We start from the raw sequence: 26465 nt of genomic DNA, 5'->3' as shown, positions 1-26465 counted from the left end.
TCTGTTGATTTTCTCTTTAGCATGTTTGTTTTCTGTTTTATTGATTTTTACTCTTAACTTTATAATTTTCATTTAGTTTAGGTTTAATTTTTTTTAAATGTTTAATAAACTTATATCACTTGTCTTCAGCCTTTTCCCCCTTAACACATACATTTTAAAGTTTTTAAATTTCCCTTTAAACACTGATTTCACTTTATTTTATAAGATTTAATATGTTGCATTTCTTATTCAAATGAATATATTTTCTGATTTCTATTTTTATTATGTCTTTGATCCATAGATAATCTAGAAGTGTATTACTTGGGTGGGAGGATGGGTTAGCCTGGTGGTGGGTACTGAGGAGGGCACGTTCTGCATGGAGCACTGGGTGTTATGCACAAACAATGAATCATGGAACACTTCATCTAAAACTAATGATGTAATGTATGGGGATTAACATAAGTATAAAAAAATAAAATTAAAAAAAAAAAAAAGAAGTGTATTACTTAGTTTCCAAATATTTTATTACTATTTTTCCTATTAAAAATTTATTTTCTTCTTTATGTTCAGAAACAAAGAAGTGACCTTGTCCACCCTCCCCGCCCCCCTCCCCCACAGGGCCTCCTCTTGAAGGAAAAGGGAGGCAGGGTGTGTGTGGGCCATGGCTGTTAGTATGAGGTCGAACGTGGGAGTTCTTTCTCCCTCCTTTCCCTACAGTCACTCTTCTTTTCAGAATCCCCCTTCAAAAAATATAGGTTTGGACACAACTTGCCACCCACTGGGGTATTGGAGAGGCACAGCTGGAGACAAAATGTAATGCCCACATTCAACAGGAGATGGATTCAGTGCATGTCTGGAGGTGACTAGCGAGGGAGGGAGGTTGGCTGAGGAAGCTGCTAAGTGGAAGGAGGGCAGAGAGGCTGGGATCCTCCCTTTCCCAGCACCCCCCCACCCCCCTTCCTTGCAGCCCCCTTCTAGCATAACTGATCCTCACAGTCCTTGTCCTTTATCCCCTTCAGCCACAGTTGGCCAAAGTCCTCAAACACGGTGTCACCATCTGTGGCGTAGTTGGTGTACATAGGGGCATCTGTTTTAGAAGCAGCTGTCTGGGGCCCGGGAACAGTGATATGGTCGTGGGGCTTGGGGTGCATAAGAACAAAAGGCAGCTCCACGGAGACATCCCCACCATGAGACACTACAAGCTTCACCTAGACCTTGTAGGACATCAGGATTCCCAGCACCTCCTTGTTAGCACCCTCCTTCACAATGGTGCTGGAAGCCAGGTTGGTGTCCTTGTGCTTGAGCTTCCCATCGAGGGCAAGACCTTGCTACTTCCGGTTGTCACTGAGCAGCAGGGTGAGTGTGTACACCTTCAGAACGGGGAACTGGGTGATACTTGGTCATTTTTTTCTATCTGAGCCACAGGACACTTATACTGGGCAGCCGAAGAGGCAGATGTTGGCATGTTGTCTCACAGAGACTTTGATCTTCTTGACGGTCTGGGTGGAGGTGTTGGTGATGTGGACATTGACACTGAGGGGCTCCCCGTGATAGTTCAGCTCCTTATCCAGGGAAGTCTCAAAGTGCAGGGACTGGTCGGAAATGAAGCGGTGGGTGGTTTCTGCTGAAGGCTGGGGTCTGGTTTCTCTGGGGCAAATTTCACCTTTCAGATCACCAGATGCATGGAGCTCTGTGGCTTTTCTCTTCTAGTGATTGAAATCTAGTGATTTCTTCTAGTGATTGGCAGAGAAGACTCGAATCTCAATGTCTGCTCCACAGGCCTACCCTGTGTCCTCTGGGCCTGGCTGCAGTGTGACGGAGCAGGGCAGATTCTGGGGTATTATTATATCCAGGTCCTCATGGCCATAGCGGAAAGTGCAGGTGAGGGTCGCAAACACTTTGCGGTCCTTTAAGTAGTCAGGGTCCACAAGCACCATGCCATCCACAGGGTCCACTTTGTCCTGGTGGTCTACAAAGTCCCACTTGCCAAAGTACACCTTGAGCTTGCAGTTAGGGCTCGAATTCTTGAAGACCCTAGTGCCTGCGTTCCCCTCATGGTGCACACGCCTGCTGCCCTGCCGGGTTGCAGCTGGCAGCCTCCCATCTTGTGGCCAGGTCCCTGCTCCTCCCCACACCACTGCGCATGTGCGCCCTCTGCTTCCAGCTATTTTAGAATACTTATGCATAGCTAAATTCCACTGCTGTTTGGGATTATATTTATATATCTCCATCCCTCTAAACCATTGAGACTTATATTATGGCTCAATATATGATTATTTGTATGGTAAATATTTCGCATGCCCTTGAAAATGTATATGAAGAAGTTTTGTAGTCTTTTATCTATTTCAATTAGGCCAAATTTATTAAGAGTGTCCTTCCAATCTTCTATGTCTTTACTGATTTTTAGTTGCTTGTTCTATCAGTTACTGTTGAGAAGTGCATTAAAATCTTCCAAGGACATCACCCATTCCTTGAGTTCTGGCTATGTTCAATATCCTCCTAGCCTTTGTCCCACAGAGAACTGTGAAGTAGAAAAAAAGCTCTGATCTGCTGGTTTTTGTTAGGACTCTGGCCCACAGCACTCATATATCAGAAAATTCCTTAAAAGGAAAAGTGGCAGAGAATTTCTCTTACTACAGTGGATTTTTCTTTTCTCGGGTTACTTTGTTGCTAAAGTATTTCTTGCCCTTATTATTCTTTTTAATTTCAGCATTTAGAGTTGCTTTTCTAGGAGGTTTGGTTTGACAGAAAGTACTCTGCCAGAGAGAGAATCAAAGTCACACATTCATAGTTTCTGATTGGTAAAGTAACATCTGTGTTTTGTAGAGATTTAGAAAGTCGGAAAAGTAAAAAGAGAAAATAAAAGATCTTCCAACATTTTCACCTGGCTACTTCCTAGTCATATTTCTGTTTTCTGACTCAATTAACTTCTTCAGTGTCTAATCAACCTTCATTTATATTCAATTAGATGCTATTCATAGCACCTTGGTTTTTTGTGTTTACACTTTTTTCACAATGTGTTATTATAGATTTATTTTTGTATTTATTTTATTAGCATTTGTCTCTTTCACTAGATTATTAGTTCTAGTGTGGCATGGACCATGTCTGCTACTCTCTGTAAACATAGTATCTATTATAGCCTATTTGATATTTATAAAATGTGCTTTTTGAGCAGTAATTTCTTTTTTGTATGTATATATGTGTGTATTTTCAATTAGTATTCTATTATGCATATAATCTTTATATGCATTTTTCCATTTTCTGTGTTTTAAAAATTCATTTGACAACATATCATAAACATTTCTCCGTATGAAGATTGTCTTCTAAGACTAGCTCAGTCACCAATTATTTGAAGTCTGGCATGTCAATTAACATTTCTAGGGCTCAGTTTCCTCATCTGTAAAATAAGGAAATGATAATTGCTCTACTCATTCGGAGAATTGTCAAAAGTAAATAAGCCCACAGATCTGCAGGAAATTATGGCATAAAAGGTACTGAGCATGAAATGGTTAAGCAATGAGGGATTAAATTGTTGCTACCATTGTTGCTTGGTCGATTGTCTACAAAAAGACCACTGGGACCATCTATGATGTGACAGACCCATGTTCACCTCAGATCTCTAAGGAAGATGTAATGCTTTCTCTTGACCACATAGACAGAGAAGCTCTTCACATGTGGAATGTTTACATCACGACAGAGGGATGAGTGTCGTAGAACAATTAGGTAAGAAAACAACATAGAGCTAAAACAAGATGCAGCTATTTCTATTACAGAAAAGTAGGCAATTAGCTCTTTGTAGAGCACTTTAGAGGGAGGCAAACATCTGCAGAAATGTAATAAACACTCAGTTGCTTCTAAGTAAGTGCATGAGCAAAAAGAAATAATTGCAGTTATTAAATAAATAAGGGATGAGAAGGGAAAAAAGCTCTCCTGTCTTAGAAGATTTGAAAGAAAATCACTGTGAGACAAATCCAGATGAGATCAGATCATTTTTTCTAGCTATGCTGGGTTATCAGCAGGTGATATGAGAACCTTATCAATGTATACTTTTCCAGTTTAGTTAATTCTTTCATGAAATTCATTTATTTTTCTCTTTTGGTTATCATTAACATAAGGCAGCATTATCACTACTGTATATTGCTTCAGTCGTTACCACAAATATTTCTGTTTTCTTGATAAAGTCTTGAGATTAAATGAAAACCTTCAAGTATTGCTATATGTGATACCTGGATGAGTAGGCTCTGCCTAGCCATTAGTCAAGGTTTTGGTAGCCAGAGTTTGCAAAACTAGGTGAACTGTATCACCTATGTAATGCTCTCTCTCAAGAATGATCCTTCCCAGGTAAACTTTGTATTATTTATTTTGAGGAATAAAGGTAAAAAAAAAAAAAAACCACTGTGTAATTGCAAGGTATCAATATAGAAACACTCCAGAGTAATAGATTCCTTGTCTCCATAATAGAAATTCCACTTTCCCTTAATTTTCTCCAGGGTGTGGGGGGGGGGAATTTCAGTATTTTCCCAAGAGTGAAACTTTGTAATTCTAAGTTTCTTTTGTTTGGAAAATGTTGCATTACTCTGGAACTAGAATCATTTCATCAGAGAATTTGGCAATAAATATATCTCCCAAATGCTTGTTCTTTTAAATTCTATCTGGCAAAGTGGCCATTTAATCAACAGAGTAAGAAAATAGAGATTTAGTCTAGAGCTTAATTGGACTAGGACTGAGTGTAGAAACTAGAAGCTGAAAGATTCATTAGTCTGTGGTTTCTCCAATTTTATAAATGATTATTAGTGACTAATGAAGCAATCTTCTACCTCCTCCATACCATTCGTGGAAAAAGAAGCACAGAAAATCCTCTGCTTTGACATTCCTGTACTAAGGTGATTCCATTTGTTAAAGATGCCAAGTGAATACAATTACTCCTGTTCATTAATTACTAGTTAAATCAGCTTTATTACCATGAGAAACTTGGAAAGTTATGAGAACTCAAGAATGCCAAGGTAGTAAAATATAGAAGCACATTTGCAATTGTGAATTATTCAGAACTCACGATAGACAATTTATTACTACTTGTTGCTGTAATAAATCCTCACTAATGGAACTGTATTAATTTGGAGTTTGGGATGATTTGGAGTCTTGGCTGAGGTCTGTCCTTTTATTCATTACAAAGACAGGGTTTGGAAAGCAAGTTAGTAGTCAAGCAATAAGGACAATATGTATTTTTAAAATCTAGGCTCTCTGCTGCCCTTCTTTATTAATAAATAATAAATGCCATTATTACATTTTTTGACCCAGTAAAAGAGGAAGATGCAAAAGCAGGTCTTGTCACACGTGACACGGTAGTAATAAAACCCTTAGACCACTGAAAAAAAGAGGAGAAGAAGAGATGAAAAGTGTAAGGAAGTAATGGGCAAGAGATAGTCATGAGTAGTGGTGTGCTGGTAAATGTTTAACAATTGTAGCATTTGTCAGTTTCTGTTGTGTAAATACTCACATTATGGACAATTTCAGGCTACGAATCTGATATTATTGGGTGCAGAGTTAGAAAGAGAAAATATACATAAGTAACTTCAAGGGTATAGGTATTAGTAAAGTCTATTTTATTAGTAAACTGCTAATAAAATTAGTAAAAATGTATTAAGATCATGAGGATGTGATGATTTGGAGTATTTATTACCTTTGTTTTTAATTAACTTAAATGCAAGTTAATATAATTTAATTTAAAATAAAGTCTGTGTTTAACAACTAGCTGGCAACCTTTCTGAACTTTCATGGACTGGGATAAATAAGCTGGCTTGAGTACACCACTAAATCTTTTTACCACTCTCTCTCCCAGAGTTGGAAACCTAGGGGACAGCAAAACATATCCAAATAAATTGTGGGGAATCCAAAAATACTGGGCCTTGAACTCTGATGCCCTGGACTGAAAAGATTACAAAGCTTGTAGAGAAGCCCTGGATTCAGAATGGTGTCACAAACAATATGGCGGGTGAACAAGAAAGCAGCAATGTTGGAGGAAGTAAATGGGCTAGGGATAATTTTACCAGTTGTGGGAAGCCTATTTGTGGTCTCCACAGCTCTTGTGTGCCTAGAAAGAGTAAGAAGATATTAAGAAAACTGATAGAACAGAAAAGGCCTTGAGTAAATGCTATGACAAGGAACACACATTTCATACTGGGTATCTGCATAAAGCCTTAAAAGACCAAATGGAAAGACTAGTTCAAAATGAATACCAGTGGTAGACGCTGAGCAAGTCAGTACGACAAAGCCCATCACGGCGGTAGCCAGCATGGTGTGAAATGACAGTCCGTGGATTAGAGGCCCTACCCCACCACCTCTATGAGTATGAAACACAGAAGGTAGAATAGAAATCCTATGACAGAGCAAAAGACAATATTGATAGGGAATTTAAATTTTGAACTGACTGAATGTTTACCTTGAACAATAATACTAATTTGGTAATTTAAGATGTTTTCCCTCAATCATTGAATTAGAGGCAGAAAGGCAAGAAGAACTCACAGAAAACAAAGTTACATTTTTGAGGTACATCTGAGTTCTAGCAGGTAAATACCACTTCCTCTATAGTCAGCACACATGTGTAAGGAGAATGTTTCCTTACTTAAGAAATTTTTCAAGAACCTCTCCGTAATCTTAAAAAAGTCTTTCTATAATCTTTTATGTAAAATAATAATTTGTAAATTGTGTTTCATTCCTAAATACATTTCTAGCTAAGATTTTTTTTTTCTGTTTCCTTTTTGTTATTATGTTCAGCTAGCCAGCATACAGTACATCATTAGTTTTTGATGTAGTGTTCCACGATTCATTAGTTGCGTATAACACCCAGTGCTCATCCCCACACGTGCCCTCCTGAATACCCATCTAGCTAAGATTTTATATCGTTTTTTTCTCATGTTTGCAAAAGCTTTCAGAAATCCCATGTTTACGTTTTCAGTCACCTCTAGAGCAGTGTGTCTAAAGCTTCCAGTTCTCCTGACTTACCACCTTGATGTCACCATTTATTTCTTCCTTTCCGCAGACCCCTATGCCCAGTCAATCAACAGGCCCTTTCAATTCTGCCTCCATAGGCTTTCTTATATCTCTCTATTCCTTCTGATTCCTCCTGTCTTAAATAGAATCCAGGCTCCTTTCCCCTCATATTTAAGTAACTATGGTCGTCTCCTAGCTGATCTCTCTACTTCAGCCTCTGCTCTTCCATCATCCTTCTAAAAGTAATGTTGGTTTTATTTCCTAGTAACCTCTATCATACCCACACTCTGCTCTTCATCCACAATGGCTCTCTTATGTTGAGTCTAAATGCTCAGCTTGGCAGTCAGTCTCTTCCATCAGCCAGCTGGTTTTTAACAGAGCATTATAATTCTTTCCTACCACAAACTGTTTTCATGGCAAGCAACATGCCTTGCTGTTCTACTCTCCAACTCCCCACTAGTCTGCTCATTTCCCTATCCTTCCCTGCCCTTGTCCTAAAATCCCTTCAACCCACTCAGGAAAAGCCTGTATTCTCTCAGCCAAATCCCATTTCCTCCCCTAAACTTTTCTGACCTCTCCAGCCCACAGGCACAAGTTCCAGAATATCTATAATGATACATCTATATCTATATCTATATATATTCTCAGAATATCTATAATGTTATGATCTGTATCATATAAAATATCATTGAGTAGACGTTTTCTTGGTCTGTTCCTGATGTCTCATAGGTCAAACTAGATTGTAAAGTACTTAAGAACAAAGTTTAGATCTTCTCCTTTTATATTCTTTATTATGCTTAGTATAATCTTGGGCATTTAAAGTTAACACTTTAAAAATTTATTGGAAAATTACTTATTTATTTATATCCATTAAGCAAATCTTACTGCCTTGGTTTATTGCAATACACAATTGGGGAATAAAATTTAATCCCTTTAAGGATACTTCATTAATTGAAACTGGCCTTTTTTCCATCCAGTCTAAACGGAGAAGTTTACATGCAAATGACAATTTTCAAAAATAGAAATCTACACACAGGTGTTATGGATTAGTATGAAGTAGTTTATTTTTGTCATTCAGTTTTAGTCAATATACTTGATTTTATCAAAGGAAAATAAAACGACTGACCCATCACCAAACTATCAACCATCCCTTGAGTTATTTTGCAATGCAGAATTGGGTATCAACTGGTTTATTCATTCATTTATTCAGCAAATGTAGATCAGACACTTCTTTTGTGTCGAGCATGAGTCTAGGACTCATGCTAGGTTTGTGGCAATGTACATGTGATCCCTTCTTCCAAAAGATTAGAGTCTTTCAAGAAGATAAACAGTAATGAAAAAACAAGTTAAAATACTCTGGAGGCCGTGAAGCGATGTGGGTGGAAGAGCAAATTCTGGAGTTGGGCTCCCTGAGTTGACACTGGACTGGCTTACAGCCTTCTAACCACATAATATTGGCAAGTTTCCTAACCTTACCAAACCTCACTTTCTTCATTTGCAAACTTGGAATAAAATTAGTTATCATGAGAATCAAATTTAAAAACTTAGTGTAAATTGCTAGAACTTAGAGGGCCACCTAAAGTACTGCCAGTAAATACATATAGATAAATTTGGAATTCTATTATAATCACAATCTTCACAGTGTAACAAAGGCAAGGTACAGGATGGCAGGGGCAGAGAGTCTGGAATCAGGGAGGTTTTCCTTGGGAAGTGAGAAAAGGAATGGCCTAGAAACTAATCTGTGGGATTAGAGGCTGAGTTAACCCCCAGAGGAAGATAGAAAGGCAAGAGTTTTGGTCTAGAAGAAGAAAGGAGGGGGTCAGGAGTGCAGGAGAGGAAGGACACCAACTTCTTTTTCCTGACCTTTCTGGTAAACTTGGTAAGTAGCAGCTACCACTGGGGAAAGGTCAGGAGAGAGCCTGGTTTTATTAAGGACAGAAAAGAAGTGTTAAGGCTGTTATGTGGGTTTGTTTAAAGTAGAACATATTTTACCTACAACAGAAGAAGGACTAATCTTTGAGTTTAATGTATCCAAGAGTGATGGAGCAGGAAGTTGCTCAAGCTTCAGGCAAACGACTAACTAGCCTAAGTGTCATTTAAAAAAATAAATGGAAGGTGGCTCATTAGTGCAATAGGTAGGGTGTCAGTCTCATAAAAAAATAAAGGGATTGGATGGTTTTCATGTTGACACATCTTATGATTTATGGGAGCGTTGTTTTTCTCTTGGTTTGTGGCATTACAGATGTCACAAATAACTATTCACTTAGGTTAAAGAAATTTTTGTTCTTGGCCTTTTTAAGCTCGTAGGGGGCTTCATAATAATGCACTAGGCTTTTAAAATAGAAGGTCTTGAATTGACAATTGGGGATTTGGTAAAAAGATACTCACACTTTCTCTCCCCTCAGTTGGAATAAGTCTGAGATGTGCTCCACATTGTCTCTTAGAAATCTGGGGTGGAATTAAGTGTACCAGATCCTGCCTGCTCCTGTCCAAATCAGGAAGATTCCTCTGACATATCTCCCTTCTCTCTGTTAATCACCAAATTCTCTTTCCTTGTTGGATGGCTCCTATCAACACGTATGCGTGCTCCCACTCTTCCCATCTTAAAACCAAACCAAAAGAAAACAATTTCCCTTATTTCAACCTCCAGCTACCCTCCCATTTCTCTGCTTATGTTTTCAGCAAAACTCAGAGTCTCCTATTTGTATGCCAGTTTTTCTTTTTTTTGTCATTCAATCTTTTCTTTTTCTGTGACAGATAAAATGATTTTTTAAAAGAGAAACAAGCATAAAAACTGTCAACCTAAAAACTTTTTAATCAGATTTAAGATTTCATCTAAGAAAATATTTCACCATAGATGGTAACATCTTTTTCTACAAAGCACTGTGTTTCTACTAAATCACAAAATTCGATATGTTACAATGAAAACTTACGATGTACTATATGCTGGCTAACTGAACATAATAAAATAAATAAAAGAATAGAAATTAAAAAAAAACCCAAACCAAAAAATAAATAAAAAAAATAAAATTCAATATGACTTTTAAAAAATGAAGAATAACACTAGGGATGGTTCTCACAAGCAAAAAATTAAATTGCTTTAATTCTCTTGATCATTTTAGAACACATTTATAGTACTGTCCAAATCTTGATTTAAAGTTCTCATTAATGTATTATCAAAAGAAAAGAAATGAAAGAAAGATGAAAAAAATAAAAGAAAATTGAAAACCATTGTTTTTACATTGCCTTGCAGAGCCCAAAGTCCCAAGAGAGACCTGTAAAGTCAAATTTTATAAATTTCTTTTTTCTACATGGAATGAAAAAGGTTTCTGACCGTTATTCAAAATGTTTTTACATTCAAGTTTCAGTATTGTAGTAGTTTCATGATTTTATTTAATGTTTTTATTAGCTAAAATATGAGGCAATCACATTTAAAATGAAAATAGGAAGAATTGGGGCGCCTGGGTGGCTCAGTTGGTTAAGCGACTGCCTTCAGCTCAGGTCATGATCCCAGGGTCCTGGGATCGAGCCCCGCATCGGGCTCCCTGCGGAGCAGGGAGCCTGCTTCTCCCTCTCCCACTCCCCCTGCTTGTGTTCCCTCTCTCGCTGTATCTCTCTCTGTCAAATAAATAAATAAAATCTTAAAAAAAAAAAAAAAAGAAAAAGAAAATAGGAAGAATATATTATATACTGTTATAGGAAGAGCTTCAGACTTGAAGGCTCCTTTCCAAATGTTAGACCTTGGGACCCAGTTATGTAAGTGCTCTGATGCTATAGTTTGGGAATAATAACACTGAACCTACATGGTTGTTGGGAGGATTATTTAAGAGAATGTCAAAGAGTTCTCTAACATAGAACTGAAGTGTAGTACAACTAACTGTAATGTAATAGCTTAAACGTAGCCAGAAGTCAAATGCAGCTGACCCTTGAACAACATACATTTGAATTGCCTGGTCCACTTATATGCAGATTTTTTCAATAAATATATTGGAAAGTTTTTTGGAGATTTTCTCTTATGATTTTCTTAATACCATTGTCTTTTCTCTAGTTTACTTTCTTGCAAGAATATAGCATATAATATGTGTAACATAAAAAATATGTGTTAATTGACTGTTTATGTTATCAGTAAGGTTTCTGGTCAATGGCCAACAGTAGGCTGTTAGTTGTTAAGTTTTTGAGGAGTCAAAAGTTATAGACAGATTTTCGACCGCGCTGGGGTTTGGCACCCCTACCTAACTCCATGTTGTATCAAGGGTCAACTGTAATTTTTTTAAAAGATTTATTTTATTTATTTTAGAGAGAGAGAAAGAGAGAGAGACAAAGAGAGAGAATGTGTAAGTGGGGAAAGGGGCAAAGGGAGTGGAAGAGGGAGAGAAGCAGACTCCCCACTGAGTACATGAGGCAGCTCCATCTCAGGATCTTGAGATCATGACTTACACGGAAATCAAGTCGGAAGCTTAACCTACTGAGCCATCCAGATCCCCCAAGGGTCAACTATAATTAAAAACTATTACCTACTTTGCTTTCCAGCAATAACTCAAGAAGTTGGGAACGGAGAAATACATAACTAAAACCCAGCTGCACCACAGAAGATTAAAAAAATTTTTGAAAGCTCACAAGGGATCTTTTTATATTAAACAGGTATTAAAGCTAGGGACTTGTTGCATGAAAGTAACCACATCTACACATATACAATGAGATTAACCAAGATGTTCATGGGTTTTAGTTCAATAATAAAGAACTGGAGCCTGAGTCATTATCACAGCTGAGAAATTACATCTTAAAGACTTGAAAAAAAGAATGTAATAAAATGGTGTTGCCTTTAGGAATATTGCTCTAATGGACTTGAAAAAATTATTTCTTTAACTTAAAAATTATTAAATCAAACATTTGATGAAATTTTTAAAAAGATATGAATCCAACCATAGTTCTTCTTGATGGAGAAATTCCATTTGAAGGATAAAAATATTTAGTTGGCTAGGGCTGAGCTAAATACAGAGCTTATTTTATCCTGTTCTTTGGTATTTATATAGGTTTCTAGAGTTTCTAGAGTTTCTTATGTTTATTCCATCATCAATGTAAACAATGATGTCTAGGCTCTTCCCAGGTTCAACTTTAATTTTAAAACCTATTTTTCAGGTCCAAAGTGGTTAAATCTCCAATTGTCCCAATTTTGAGCACTTAAAATTACAAGAAATCTTTTGTTTTCTTAGATAATAGCACTATTTTCCCACATTAAGATTTAAACTGTTTCCAGTACCTTGCCACCTTACATAAAACCATCAAACCCCTTGGCACAAACATTGATTTAAATTACCAATTGCTTACAGTGAGTGTTAACTATAATTTTAGGAAGAGGAAATTTGTTTCCTAATTAGTTCATTTTACTGGCCTGAGTCTGCACTGGAAAAGAAAAAAAGAAGAGTATCCAGTCTAGTTTTCTAATATTTCCCATATATCATACCTATTAAGAATAGGGACACCCTCAGTTCTCAACAGGGGTGCTGTTGGCATTATGATGCGAGAATTCTTCATTAAGCCAGAATGTCTTGTATGCATTGAAGATTATTTGGCATCTCTGGCCTTGTACTCACTAAACACCCGGGCTGTCTCCAGTCATTACAACAATCAAAAACCTCCTCTAGACATTTCCAAATGTCCTCTAGGGAGCAACCCCCCCCCAAAAAAAACTTAAACCTCAGAGGAAGAACTAATTTTTTTAATGCGTCTGTTTATTATCCACTTACAGATAATGATTTCTAGGTTATTCACAAGTTATAGCCAAAGTTTTCTATAGTTTAATTTTTTAAAAAAGTATCAGGCTAATATTTTGTTTTTATTCCACCACAAGCTTAATATAAGCTCTAAAACTCAAATATATTTTATTTTATTGTAAAACTCAACTATATTTTAAATTCTCAGTCAGGGCAAATGAAGTGGTTACCAAGCAGTAGACTGAACTGGCGGGTGCGTGTGCGCGCGCACACACACACACACAACAGCTTTGTGACTTGGTTACATAATTTTCTGCAGGAAAAGGATACGCGGCAAATTTTTGAGAAAACTGGCCTTCAAACATAGTAACATCAAACCGCTTAATCAGTACTTTCAGACTTCCTCTTTCAGTAAATCCAGAATTGTTCACTAACACACACACAAAAAACAACCCTGCAACTTCACTAGTCTTGAACACCAGTCTTTAAAGATGAGCAATATCAATAAGGGGAAACAGAATGAGCAAATGAAAATATTAACAAGTTAGATTTGACAACAAGGTTGCACTTCAGTTAGTCATGACAAGATACTATGAGAAGTTTTGTCTTCCCAAATGCATAAGTAAAATCTCCACTCACCTTACATAAGACCTTGTCGCACAGCCACCTCCTATTAGAAAGGATACTATGTGTTGATGTGCTATAAAGCATAGTCTATAACACTTGTTTACTGACTTAATCAATTCAAATCTAGAAATCTTTTTTTTTTTTAACCAGCCATTCCAAGAAACACAAACCTCACAGGCATGCTCACCAATACAGGAAAGAGAATTAAAAAAAAAAAAAAGTGGAAAACTTAACATTTACCTATAACTTGAAGAAATACTTCAAGAAATACAGCACCTACTTCAGCTCAACAGCTAAGCCCCAAGAAACTTCATATCCCTTATGGGTTCTCGTCAGGAACCTCCCTATGTCCTGAAATGGTTAGCTGAGATGCACTTCTCTTCAAAAACATTCTAGTTTTTAAGACTTGGCTTCAAAATAAAATTTGATAAGGGGTGCCTGGGTGGCTCAGTTGGTTAGGCGTCGGACTCTTGATTTCAGCTCTGGTCATGAGCTCAGGGACATGAGGTCGAGCCCTGTGAGGGGCTCATGCTGGGCGTGCAGCCTGCTTAAGATTCTCTCTCTCCCTCTGCTCCTCCTCCTTGTGTGTGTTCTTTCTTTCTCAAAAAAAAAAAATAATAAAATAAAAATAAATGTTAGGTTGAAGATTAAATTAAGAGAGACTCACATATATTTTAGCGAGAAATCTTTATAAACTCTAACCTGGGTAAAACATGTTTACGTGACGTGGGAAACAAAGGCAAAAGAAATGTAGCTTAAATTAAACTCTCCTTATGGCATGCAGCCCACTGACAGATCCCTGAAGCATGCAGAATGTGACCCTCTTCAAGGAACTCGTGGCTGCCTTTAGTGCCTGAATGTTTAAAAGTAACCTTATCTTGGCAGCAGCTAGCCCCTCAAGGTCCCCAAAGCCTTGCCTCCAGATTCCATGGAGACTCGTGCTATCCCTAACCCCCACTAATTAAAAAGTATACAATCAGTCACTCCTCGCAATCCCAGTATGGCTCTTTCTGCCCACAGGTCCTGTCTGGTGAGCAGGGAAGGGGTAAGGTCTAGGCAGGGAGAGAGGAGGCCCCTGAATCCCCTGACTAGGCTCACGCAGGAGGCCCCATGACCAGGCTCACAGAAATCCCAGATGTGGAGAAAGGCTGAGGCGTTCAAAACCGGAGATAAGGGAACATAACGAGACTACCTCCTTACGTCTTAAATGTCAGAGACGAGATATCTCCATGACAGTTGCAGCTGGACCACTAAAAATTACCAAACTTCAAAGAGAAAGTAAATATGGTACTATGAGTGCGAGAGACGTCAGGAGGACCTAAGCTCCCTGGTCAGTTCTCACTGGAAGACTGCCCCTAAAAGCCCTCGGTGGCAACCCATTCGGGAACCCCTCACTCTAGAGAGCTTTTTCCTTTCCTTTCTGTTCTCACTTCACTTAATAAACGCTCACTTCACTTCACCCTTTTGTGTCTGCGAGATTCATTCTTGGACTCCGTGAGACAAGAACACCGCAACCCTGCAACAGAAGTTTCTTAAAACTTTTTTTTTTTTTTAAGTGATCAAGTTTATTTTAGAAGCAGAAGCAGCAGGAATAGGAAGGAGGGAGGAGAACAAGACACAAGTCCCTCTTGACAGTCCAGATCCAGCGCAGGCTTTGCCTGTGTGTGTGATACCGGCCACCCAGCAGCCTCCACCAGCCTTCTCCTTCCAGGACAGGGCGTGAGGAAAACCTGGGCGGAGGTGAATCTTCCATGAGGGTGGAGGTGGGATAAACCGGCCCTGGGTCCCTCTGGACCAGGTGGACAAGCCAGAACGCCCACAGCACCCTTGGCAATGCAGACAGAGGCACAACTCTGTTGTTCTGTCTTCTGTCTACCATTTTTAATTCCGTTTTCAACAAATACAAATTAAACATGAAATAACTTTTTACTCCAATTTTTAACAATCATGAATTCAGGAAAAGAACTTTGGAGTTGCGTCTAAATATTTACAATCTATCCTACAATTAAAATTTTGCAAATGGTAAAAACAGTAGTTTAAGAACTGTGTGATGCTCAGGGCACCTGGGTGGACCCGTTGGTTAAGGGTCCGACTCTGGTTCCCAGTGCAGGTCTTGATCTCAGTGTGGAGAGTTCAAGCCCTGCCCCACCCAGTGTGGAGCCCACTTAAAAAAAAAAAATTGTTTAAGGCTCGCTTACCAGTCCAAAAGTTATTAACATCTGTTATTTCATTTTTTAATTAAATGTTTAATTTTAATTCCAGCATAGTTAACATACAGTGTTACATTAGTTTCAGGACCTTTTATTTCATTTTTAAAGAGATTTTTAAAAATAGCAACATCACTACACCAGAAGGGGTGATTCTTCCTGCTTTCAAAATACTTTTCAAATTCTATTTTTGATTTTGGAAATACAGACATTCAATTGAATGAAACATACTAACTGCTGTAACAAGTAAGACATGTTCTTTCGGGGCAAGAAAAACAACTTGCAAAAAAAGAAAGAAAAAAAAAAGAAAGTCCGGTCAATATACGATAAAGGAGTAAGCAAGTTCTACTTTTTCCTCCCTTCCTTCCTTCCCTTTCTCCTTCCTTCCTTCTTTCCTTCCCTTTCTTCTTCCTTCCTTCCCTTTCTTCTTCCTTCCTCTCTCTTTTCCTTTCTTTTTTCTTTCTTCTCTTGTCCTTCCTTTCTTTCAGATTCCACTCTTAAGCATATTTCACAAAACTGGAACTGAAGAACTGAGGTGGGCAGGGAGGAGGAAGAAAGTACAGACAGAAAATGAAAAGGGCTAGATTCACAGCCAACAGAGAATTTATAATGTACGGCCCCACTCCAAGATGGGAAGCGGCTTCAAGTAGTTTAAAATGGAGCAGGAGCTCAGGTTTGTACTGTGGTGTGAAAATCAGGAAGGAATTCACCACCAGAAACCGATTTGCCTTCCCATTGTTCCACATTCTGCTTCCTGCAGCCTTCCTCCTCAGGAAGGGCCTCTGTTCTACTACGTGTTCACTTGCTTGGAGGACTTCTGAGCACACACAGCAAACAGGAAGTTTGAGTTTCCCTGGATGACTTAAAAGACCATTTTCAAGGCCATGCATGTTGGTGGATAGGGCCTATATAACTCATTTGCAGATTTGGGGATGAAATTCAATCTTTGTTTATGTTCCCATTCTTAGTAATCACCAAACATTGGAAGACATTCTTTGATTTAGGACAATGGATATTATCAGAAATTTTACTTCTCTGTATATTGTGACCCAATTGGTCACGACTGAACCTCATATGTCATTGCTGTTTGGAGTCACTCTGAAAACACGTGTTACAATATTGTGAAAAGACTTAACTAGGTACTATGTTTGGATATCCCGTAGAAGGTATACACGTAAAACAAATTAGTTACGCCCACCGTCTGAAAAGCATTCCTTCAAATGGAAGTACATTCCTCTTATGTCCTTGATTCTTTACCGATGGATCAGGAGGTAAAATAACAAGTTTTGTGTTTCAAATCATTTTGGCTAAAGTGTTTTCATCTTGGCCACAACCTAAGGAAAAAAGTTATTGCGATATGAAATGTTGGAATCTATAAGTCAGTGTGTTTTGTTTTCATAATTGGGATTGAATGGAAGTATGGAGCCATTAACGAGGGAGTAAAGTGACCTAGATGGAAAATGAGCAGTGGAGCAGAAGGCTTTTTCATGGAGTTATTTCCCCCCACATTGACCATAGAAGTACTGATTGCTCTGGCAGTGACCAATAGAACGAGTGACCATGCGCTGCTAATTTAGAGGCCGACAGTCCCACTGTTTCACTTGAGAAGGATGAATCAAAACTTTAAATAAGTTGGCTACAAGATGTTTGCTGGTTTAAGATGATTTGACTTTTTTAAGTCTAAATACAAATTTTAGGTAATATATCTGAACAATATTTACTCGTTTTAAGGTCATACGAATTCCTCCAAGTTCACATTCAAATCAAGGATGAGCTTCCCTCAAGGTTTGCCTTTGGCGCTGTCTTGTCTTATTTCTCATCACCATCATCCCTTCCAAATTTACCTGTGGCTCCCCTCCTCTGGGATCTCTCAGCTGTTTTTCTCTAAGCACTGCCTGGGGATCCGGATCTTGTGTGATAGATCCTCAGTGTATAGTGTCCTTATTTTTACAACCTACAAAGATCTGAACTTCTAAGAAATTTTTCTTAATTTTCTCCTCTATCAAAATCTTGCCTCTCTTTATGGCTTTGGATTCAAGCTACCTAATCTTTTTTTTTTTTTTTTAAGTTACCTAATCTTAATCAAACTTGTTACAGTGCTCATTAGGGGTCAGTATGTCCCATTTCCAGGATATATTTCTATGTTTAGCAAAGGTCATCTGGAGCCATAACACATAAGCTCAAATACAGATGGGAGTCCCCTCCTCCAATATCATGGCACAAATGCATGCCATTGCTCCCAACAAGGACCAAAAGAGGCAACATAGATGGTTCTATTATTCATCCCCATCACTGGAAAACAGCATGAAACACCTGTGTTTTCTAATGTATGCTTGTGAAGTTATGGGGTAGGGGCTCAGCAAAAACATTCATAGTGACGATAGTCAGACTATTCATTTCCCTCTCATAACATAAACCAGAATCAAGTCACTGGAAGCCAATTTTGAATCTGAGGCTGATAATGTTTCCTGTATCCTGGTATTAATTTTCTCCCCAGCATGTGCTCAACGAAGATAAGTGCTGTGAATAATTATCTGACTGCATAAAACCATTAGGCCAGGGTCCAATGAGGTGCCACAGCTGTGCTAGGGACCAGACAGCAGAGAAAGAACAGCACTCAGGGCTTTCTTCACCATACATCTCCACCATGACTAGTGTAGTAGAGAGAACACAGGACCCAGAGTGGGGTGGTCCCAATTTTCCAGGGTAGGTCATGAGACACCAAGGGTGTAGGAGCCAACAGATGAAGTCATCTAAGAAAAGAGCCAACAGGACTGTTCTAGGCTATGTATTTCCTAAAACCTGGAGGTTGAGATTATTCTTTTAGTCTCTCCTCATGTGGAAGGGATGCAACCAAGATGTTACAGTTAACTTGAGCCTCTAAGATAAAGCCAAAGTGTAGGAGAAGCTTGACAATTCCTAAGCGTAACTCTGAAGTTCTTTCTCTGGAAGCATTTGCAGTAGGTTAAACCAAACCAACTCCTTAGAACATGTGTAAGTCTCTCCTAGAAAGGGCTGGGGGTTGGCCGATGTGTTGCTACTTGTATCAGTCCTCTGACCAAATTGCAATGTTTTGTTTATTTAATTAATGGCTTTCTTCTCATTAGGCTGGCTGCCACAACCAAGTGGAGATTTCTCAGCCTGCCAAAGGGATGAGTCTGGACTGTTTGCCTATGCCTTGAGGCTAGCTTTTTGCTTTCTCTCTAATTTTTTAAAAACTGTCTTAAAGACATGACTTTAAGCTACATTGGAACCAGAGGAAAATATCAGCAAAGCCCACTGAAAAGAGTAAGTGAATAGCCTCCGGGATTTGTGCCCCAAAGGTCAGATTTAATCCAATATCAGTTCTGTCTGGGAGTCAGAATCAGAAGATTTTTGAAAGGTCTAGGTGTTTTCTTCATAATTAGGTCAAGAGTGGTGAGTCTACTCAATGGGGGCCTATTTTTAAAATAAACTAAAGCCTTCCTATTCAACTCAAAATACAGGTGGAGCCAAGTTATGTGTATATAACATCAGTACATAAAGCATAAAAGTGAAATATCCATTCTTTCCCTCAGATGATTTGTTTCTGTGACATAAATGCATGTGGTTCCTGAACATTGTTCCGTCTTCAAATCGGTTTGGACCGATACCTGCAAAAACAAGAAAACACAAGAAAGACCACAGTAAGATAAGGAGTAGATGTTTCGAGGAAAGTGCGAACAAATATGAAGAAAATTTAGGAAGATTTGATGGCCCTTAATGGAAGAGAAAGAGCAGAAAGACGGATGCACCGCTCAGTGCTGCCCTGAGGGGTGGCTGGCTCCTACTAGTTTCTGCTCTAGTCTACAGTATGTCTACACAAATCTTTCCTTAACTTAGAAAATTTTGAAGAAAACATCTGTGGGCAGAAAACAATGGCTCAAGGAATTTCCATAGCAAACCATTTTGATACCAACAAAAATCACTGGAGCAAACATGGAAGTCTCATCCCTTTTGTCTGACTTTCATTAAGACAAATTGAATGTTTACTGATCACCCAGGGCATATCTATGTAGTCCAATTGAACTGCCTGAGGGGAAAATGTCTTTGTGAATGAGAGGGCAGGAGAGATTTTGGAAGCTTTTCTCTGATGTATAGCAAATATCAGCACTTCTTTTTGGAGGAGAATAGCTTTAATTGCATCCTTGCATTCATCAAAAATGAGAATACAATTTTCTGAGAATATTTCGGCAAATCTCTTGCATTTAGACATGGGCACTGCCTGGGAATCAGAAAGCTAGACTCTGGTTTAGTTTGGGTAAGGCTGTCTGGGACCTTAGAAAAGGCTGCTGACCCCTTGGCTTCATCTTTCCCATCTGTAAAATGTGGAGATTCACAAGTATTTTTTTTTTTACTTAGAAGAATTTTAAGATCCCTTATGGTGCCAATATTCTAGAAATCTGTGCTCCTTCCAGACAGCTCAGAGAAAGAAAACCATGTCTCTAGCACATGTCTTGTTCATTATAAGGAATAAAAACTTAGGATAATACCATGGTTTGAGTAACGAAGACAGATTAAAGTTCTTTTTATCAAAACAGCACAAAAGTTCTGAAGAAGATAAACAAAATGCAATAAATTGGACAGGGCTCTGGAATTTAGCACCTCAGTCGGGGGAGAGATGATGGACTAAAACGTCTTTATAGGCAAGCAGGTCCATGAAGTGTGGATCATGTTGGCCTGGCCTGCCTTTGCCAATGACAAGCTGTGTGATGGAAGACAAGTCCCTTAGGCTCTCTGTTTCCCAAATTCCTTGTCTATAGAAGAAGGGATTGGACTGGATATATTCCCAACCGCTTTCAGTCTTAGAGTCTTATGACTCTGTAAGAAGAGATTAAAATGCCGTTAATTACAAATTAATAATGTAAACAAATTGCACAGACACATATTTTAAATCCTTAAGGCGATAAATTTTTCAAAGATACTCATTTACATATAAATTATTTATAAGTTAATTAAAACTAACAGGGTCATGTGACTTTAGATATGAAAGAGACCTTAGCAGTCAGTACCAACTGTTATAAAACTGCATCATAATTATTTGTGAATGTGCCCCTTTCCTTGTGCATTCTTTGAGGAAAGAGTCTTGTGTTTCTTTGTATCATCAGTACTTAGACCAGTACAGATAGAGGGTAGACACTAAGTAAAGATTAATTAAATAAATTTTGCAGATAAAGAACCAGGAACTCTGAAAAGGCCTGCTAAGCTGCCTGAACTCACACAGGTATCTAGATTGGAGCTTCTGCCTCTTCTGAGACCCAATCCAGGGAGAGCTTGTTCTTTTTTAAGGCCAAATTGAGAAGTTTTTTTCAAAAAGTGTCATTGGCAATGGCATCTTTTCCATGAAAACAGGTCTTTTAAGGACTTTAAGGCAGGCCAAATAAAATTAAAGGGACAATAAGGCACAGAATATCCAATAACTATTCATTGATTGATTTAAACTTGAATCAAATTACTGTATCTTCTTTGAAGTAATTATTTATCTTTTCATGCCTAGTGCAGCCATGGCTTGTGGTCCCAAGAAGCATCTGAAGCTTGTAGTAGTTCCAAAACAGTGGATGCTGGATAAACTGACTGGTGTGTTTGTCCCTCACCCATCTACTCGTCCCCATAAGCTGAGAGAGTGTCTCCATCTCATCATTTTCCTAAAGAACGGACTTAAATATGTTCTAACAGAGAATGAATTAAAGAAGATCTGTTTGCAGTGTTTTATTAAGACTGATGGCAAGGTCCAAACTGATATAACCTATCCTGTTGGTTTTATGGATGTCATCAGCACTGACAAGACTGGGGAGAATTACCACCTGATCTATGACACCAAGGGTTGCTTTGCTCTTCATTGGATTACACCTGAGGAGGCCAAGTATAAGTTGTGCAAAGAGAGAAAGATCTTTGTGGGGACAAAAGGAATCCCTCATCTGGTGATCCATGATGTTCACACCATCCGCTGTCCTGATCCCCTCATCCAGGTGAATGACACCATTCAGATTGATTTGGAGACTGGAAAGATCACTGATTTCATCAAGTTTGACACTGGTAATCTGTGTATGATAAGCAGATGTGCTAACCTGGGAAGAATTGGTGTGATCATCAGCAGAGAGAGACACCCTGGTTCTTTTGATGTAGTTCACGTGAAAGATGTCAACGGCAACAGCTTTGCCACCCAGCTCATCAACATTTTTTTTTATTGGCAAAGGCAACAAACCATGGATTTCTCTTCCCCGTGGAAAGGGTATCTGCCTCACCGTTGCTGAAGAGAGAGACAGGAGACTGGCAGCCAAACAGAGCAGTGGGTGAAATGGTCTCTAGATGACATGATTAGAAGTCTTTATACTTAATTAAAGATAATACAACATGATAAAAAAGTAATAAAGTTATATTTTTGTGGTAGCTATTCCCAAGACGATCACCTTCATTTCTTCTTTGCCAACATCACATGCCATCAAAGGATGAAGTCTATTTCTCCACACCCTTGAATCAGCCTGTCACTGCTTTGACCAAAAGAGCACAGTGAGAGTGACACTCCATCAGTTCTGGTCCTGATCTTTAGGATGATGATGGCTTTTGCCTTGGTCTCTTGGATCCTGTAGCTGTCATACATAAAGTTCAGGTTCAGTGCTGAAGAGGTCCTGAGACTACACAGAGAAGAGAAGAGTCCAGCTGTGCCTGGTCTTTCAGTATCCCCATCCAGCCACCAGGTATGTGAGAAAGCGGTCTTGAACTGTCCAGAATAGCTCAGTTTCTAGCTAAATGTCACAAAGTGACCAGAGTGGATAACCCATGCAACAGATGAATCACACAGTTGAGTCCTACTTGAATTTGTGGTTAATAAAATTTGAGATATAATAAAAGGTTGTTGTTTTAGGCCACTTAATTTTGGGGTCCTATATTTGCAGCGATAAGTAACTGAATTCTTTGTTTAAAAGTTATATAGTTCTACATTTTCTATAAATGAAACTCTATTCTTATCACCTACTCTTACCCCAGATTAACACCGTTTAGAAAGATTTAACAGTGCTGACCAATTGAAGTTTTGCTATGGTAAGAATTTCCCCAGGATGTCAACATTAGGGAAAGCTATAGTTTATTTTACAGCAAAGAAGTTCATTTTAATGGGATCCATAAGATGGATAAGCTATAGCATCAATAGCATCAGTTTCTATCCCCATAAATGTAGCTTTACTTTGTATAGAAAAGTTAGTTGAAACAGTAAAAATCTGCCTAGCACAGGCATATGTGTTTGACAAAAAGCATCTTGATAGAATGACTGTCATTTGTAAAGTGAGTAATATCATTCCCTTTCTTCCCCTTTTACTAAACCCTGATTTACTACTTCCGCATTCACTTCAAGTACCTCATTCACTTACGTATGGATTCCTTCAGAAAACCTTTACTGAATCCCTACTGCGTTCCTGACATGATCCTAAGCGCTGGTGAAGAAACTATGATGACTAAGAGGTAGAACTGTAACTCAAGAGGCAAGCATTCTATCAGGGAAGACAAGTGCATACTAAACAGGGCCCACGGGTATAATAAGTGCTAAAATGGCAGTAAGCACGAAGGAGAATGGGAACTCAGAGATGGGCAGCAGTGCCTACAAAAGTTAAGGGTGAAATTTCCAGAAAAGGTGAAGTTGGATGGCAAAAGATAAATTTTTCAGACAAAGGAAAAAAATTTGCAGACAAAGAAATGGTAAAGGACATTTCAGGCAGAGAGAATGACATTTGCAAAGGGAGGAAAAAGTAGGGCAAAAATGGCAAAAATTCTGTTGTGGACATAGCAAAGGACTGATGGGGGAGGGCAGGGGACTAACAAGAGATAAATAATGGACCATGGTAGAGATGGGTTGGGGGGCACAAAGTGAAGAACTCTTATGCCATGAACTCACAGTCATTTGGCCTTCACCAGTGCTCCTATGAGGCCTACTGGGTGGGGAGCATGCCCACCGCCATCCACAACTGATTAGACAAGAAGCGTACACCTGGCCCCAAATCAGTTCATCCTTTGGTTTGACTGTAATCAAGCAGATTCTCTCTCTCAGACATTTGCCTTAGGAGATCTGCCTGACTCTACGGTAGCGCACACTGGATCAAACGGCCGTGTAGATGTGGGGTCAGCTCTGACCTCCTGGCAAGCCAGAGCCACAAGCCAGTTAATACTTCAGGGCATCAGCAATGCCACAGGCCTTACAGAGTCTGTGGGTAAGAAAATGGAGCTGGCATACTGAGAGAGGCAGAAGTGAAGGGGCAGGCAGGCAGAATGAAAGCGAGAGTGAGAGTGAGAGCGAGAGAGACAGAGAGAGACAGAGACCCATGAAAACAGCCACGGGTAGATAGTTTCTGAGAGGAGGGTGTGGGATTGCACAATTAGGCCAAACGTGGTAGAGACGTCAGGCACATGAGAACCTGGTTTTACCCATCAGATTTGACAGTTATTACTGACCTCAGAAAGAATGCAGTCTCAGAAGACATGTGCCTAGAGTCTGGACACTATTATCAGGAGTTCTGAGGCTACAGTGTGAAATAAGGTGAATGAAATATGACCGATACTGATGACTTATCCTATCAACCGGTGGGGTCGTGGGAGACAGCTGCAAGGATGAGGGGATTCAAAACACGTCCAAACGAGGCCACCCCTCTCATATTTCTGCTAATTTGAGGAGAGGACTCCAACTCTGCGTTCTTCTGAGATCTGCTGCCTTCCCTTTCGTTAATGTTCACAACCGACGTTGCTAACGTTCCACTCATTTCGCCAGAGCACAACTCAGCAAGTCCCCACTTTGCCTAATTACTGTTCATATATTCAAAGACTGGATGCAGGACTTCAGAAAACTTTACCTCTTAAAGAAACTTGGGTCACCTGGGCCACAAAGAGACTGAGCAAAGTGAACTTGTATTGAGTTTTTTCTAGCACTGGGATCTTTAGAGCGTGATTACGCGCCACGTAGAGAGTAGAACAAATGTCGACAACATGACAAGGCTCATTATCTTGTTGCTGGCACAGCAGTTGACGCCTTACCCACAACAGTTTGTGGTTTCGCTTTTGTCTGGTGATACTGTCTCCCAACAAAGAGCAGGGAGAGCGGGTGTGCCAAGCAGTCCATAGGAGCATCGGTCATGTAAGAGGGTCCGTGAGCCGTTGGAGCACGCTGCTTGCTGTAATATTGCATTCCCAGTACTCACCCTCAAAGGAGCTAGCACCTCAAATCTTTCAGGAAAACAGCTCTTGCCTTTAGAACAACAGTAGACTTACTGTCCACCTGTTCTGAAGGAGAAAGGAGAAAAGAAAAAAATAGGCAATGAGTAATGACCAAAGGAAGGGAAAAAACCATCCGCAAAAGAATGTCCTGTGAGAAAGCTCAGAGCTGAGTTTTATTTGCTTATTACGGGCTGAGATATAAAGGGAGTTTGAAGAGTAGAGCTGCCTTCTCTGGTTAATATATTAGCCAGATAGATCAAGGCTGATCGTCTTTGCTTACCGCCGGGGTGCACCAATGCACACACTATCCCAAACTTCTAACAAGGTCAGCATTTTTAGACCTTAATAACTGGACTCAAGTCACTTTTGAAAAGAATCCTGGGGAGTTGGATCGTTAAGGCTCTGTTCATTACAGCACAATTCTCACATCCTCTGGATATCTTTTTATCAGATCTGCAGTCTGTTCTGCTACAACATGTGTTTTTAAATACAAATCAACTAATACGCAATTGGTAATTAGGGGAGTGATATCAGCATAACACAGAAAACAAATTGGACCAAACATGGTTTTTCCCAGTGTGTTCATTGTCTGAAGTGATCAACTGTGTAAGCTTTTTCACAGTTAAACAAAACAAAACTTTAATGGTATTTGAAGAGTCTGAAAAAAAAAAAAGCTGAAAAGGCTCTAAATATCTTCCTTCAGTTGAAAGAAAGGGGCTGGCTTAGTAGCCTCAAGTACCTACTGTGTTGTCCCCTAGGCTAAACTATACCTGAGGAAACTAAATGGAAGGTTGATAACCTGGGATGGTATTTTCCTGTATTAAAACAAGACAACAACAAAAAACAAAAGACCTGTATCTCCGGGGGGAAGCTTGAGTTCCAGGTTTTGAGACATCAAAGGGCAGGTTGACAGATTTTCATGGCAAAGACTAGTGGGGATTTAGCTCAATCTTAGTATCTTCCGGATTCTTATCATTTTTCTTAGTGCCCTCATTAAAAAGTGCTATGGCTTTTGCGGATCTGCTCCTAACCCTGTTTTTTCCAATGAGTGCTGTTATGTTTAGTGTGTGATTTCACAAGAAGTGAAGAATGCGTATGTATAGTCATCTGGCAGAAACACCTGTGCTAAGATTTTTCTGGAACAACATTTGTGTAAGACCTATAAAACACCAGACATTTTCTACACATTTTACATACATTATATCATTCAATTCTCACAACTTAATGAGGTCGGTTCTATTACTATCTCGTCTTTACCAATGAGGAAACTGAGATCCAGAGAGAATAAATGGAGAGCAGAATAATGAGTGTTCCAAGTGGCTACGCGTCTGGGATGGGTAGGAGGGAGAGGTCCTATTCTTTAAGTTATACGGGTGGGAGGGCTCTCTTAAAAAGTGAGTTTGCTGGGAAATCAGATTCTGTTAGAATGAGGCTATTATATACAGGTAGCATATAACCTTACCTGATGAGAACTGGCTTTCAAGCTTTTCCACATATGTTTATATACATAGCCAATTTCCCCTTTAACTCAGTGAGGTACTTATTACACTTTTCAAGATTTTAATCAAATTGTCAATACATATTCCATATGAAGCAATGCAATGCTGTGTGTAATGGACTGTAGTTACTGTACTGGTTATTCTGGTAGGAGTTGATTAATTACAACTTCCCATCTTCCTTCCCTGTTCCCTCCCTTCCTCCCTTCCTCCCTTCCTTCCTTCCTCCCTTCCTC

At 39.1% G+C, this 26465-nt stretch overlaps 1 protein-coding gene and 1 pseudogene across 1 annotated transcript; one reads left to right on the top strand and one right to left on the bottom strand.

Annotated features, from left to right (window-relative positions):
• Positions 1–953: 953 nt before the first annotated feature.
• On the bottom strand, positions 954–2210 carry LOC110585146 (annotated as a pseudogene).
• Positions 2211–21039: 18829 nt separating this feature from the next.
• On the top strand, positions 21040–21789 carry LOC110586311 (40S ribosomal protein S4-like). The gene has a single exon (XM_044916934.1). It carries the CDS (start codon positions 21040–21042, stop codon positions 21787–21789), a length of 750 nt encoding a protein of 249 aa, XP_044772869.1.
• The last annotated feature ends 4676 nt before the right edge of the window (positions 21790–26465 follow it).

This window comes from Neomonachus schauinslandi, chromosome 7, assembly GCF_002201575.2.
Source record: "Neomonachus schauinslandi chromosome 7, ASM220157v2, whole genome shotgun sequence".
Lineage (NCBI taxonomy): Eukaryota > Metazoa > Chordata > Mammalia > Carnivora > Phocidae > Neomonachus > Neomonachus schauinslandi.
Note: the sequence above shows the minus strand (reverse complement) of the source record. Positions and strands in the feature narration are given on the sequence as shown.

Bases quoted from the DNA above. Each gene is read 5' to 3' on its own strand.
- LOC110586311 (XM_044916934.1), top strand. From the start codon at position 21,040: ATGGCTTGTGGTCCCAAGAAGCATCTGAAGCTTGTAGTAGTTCCAAAA.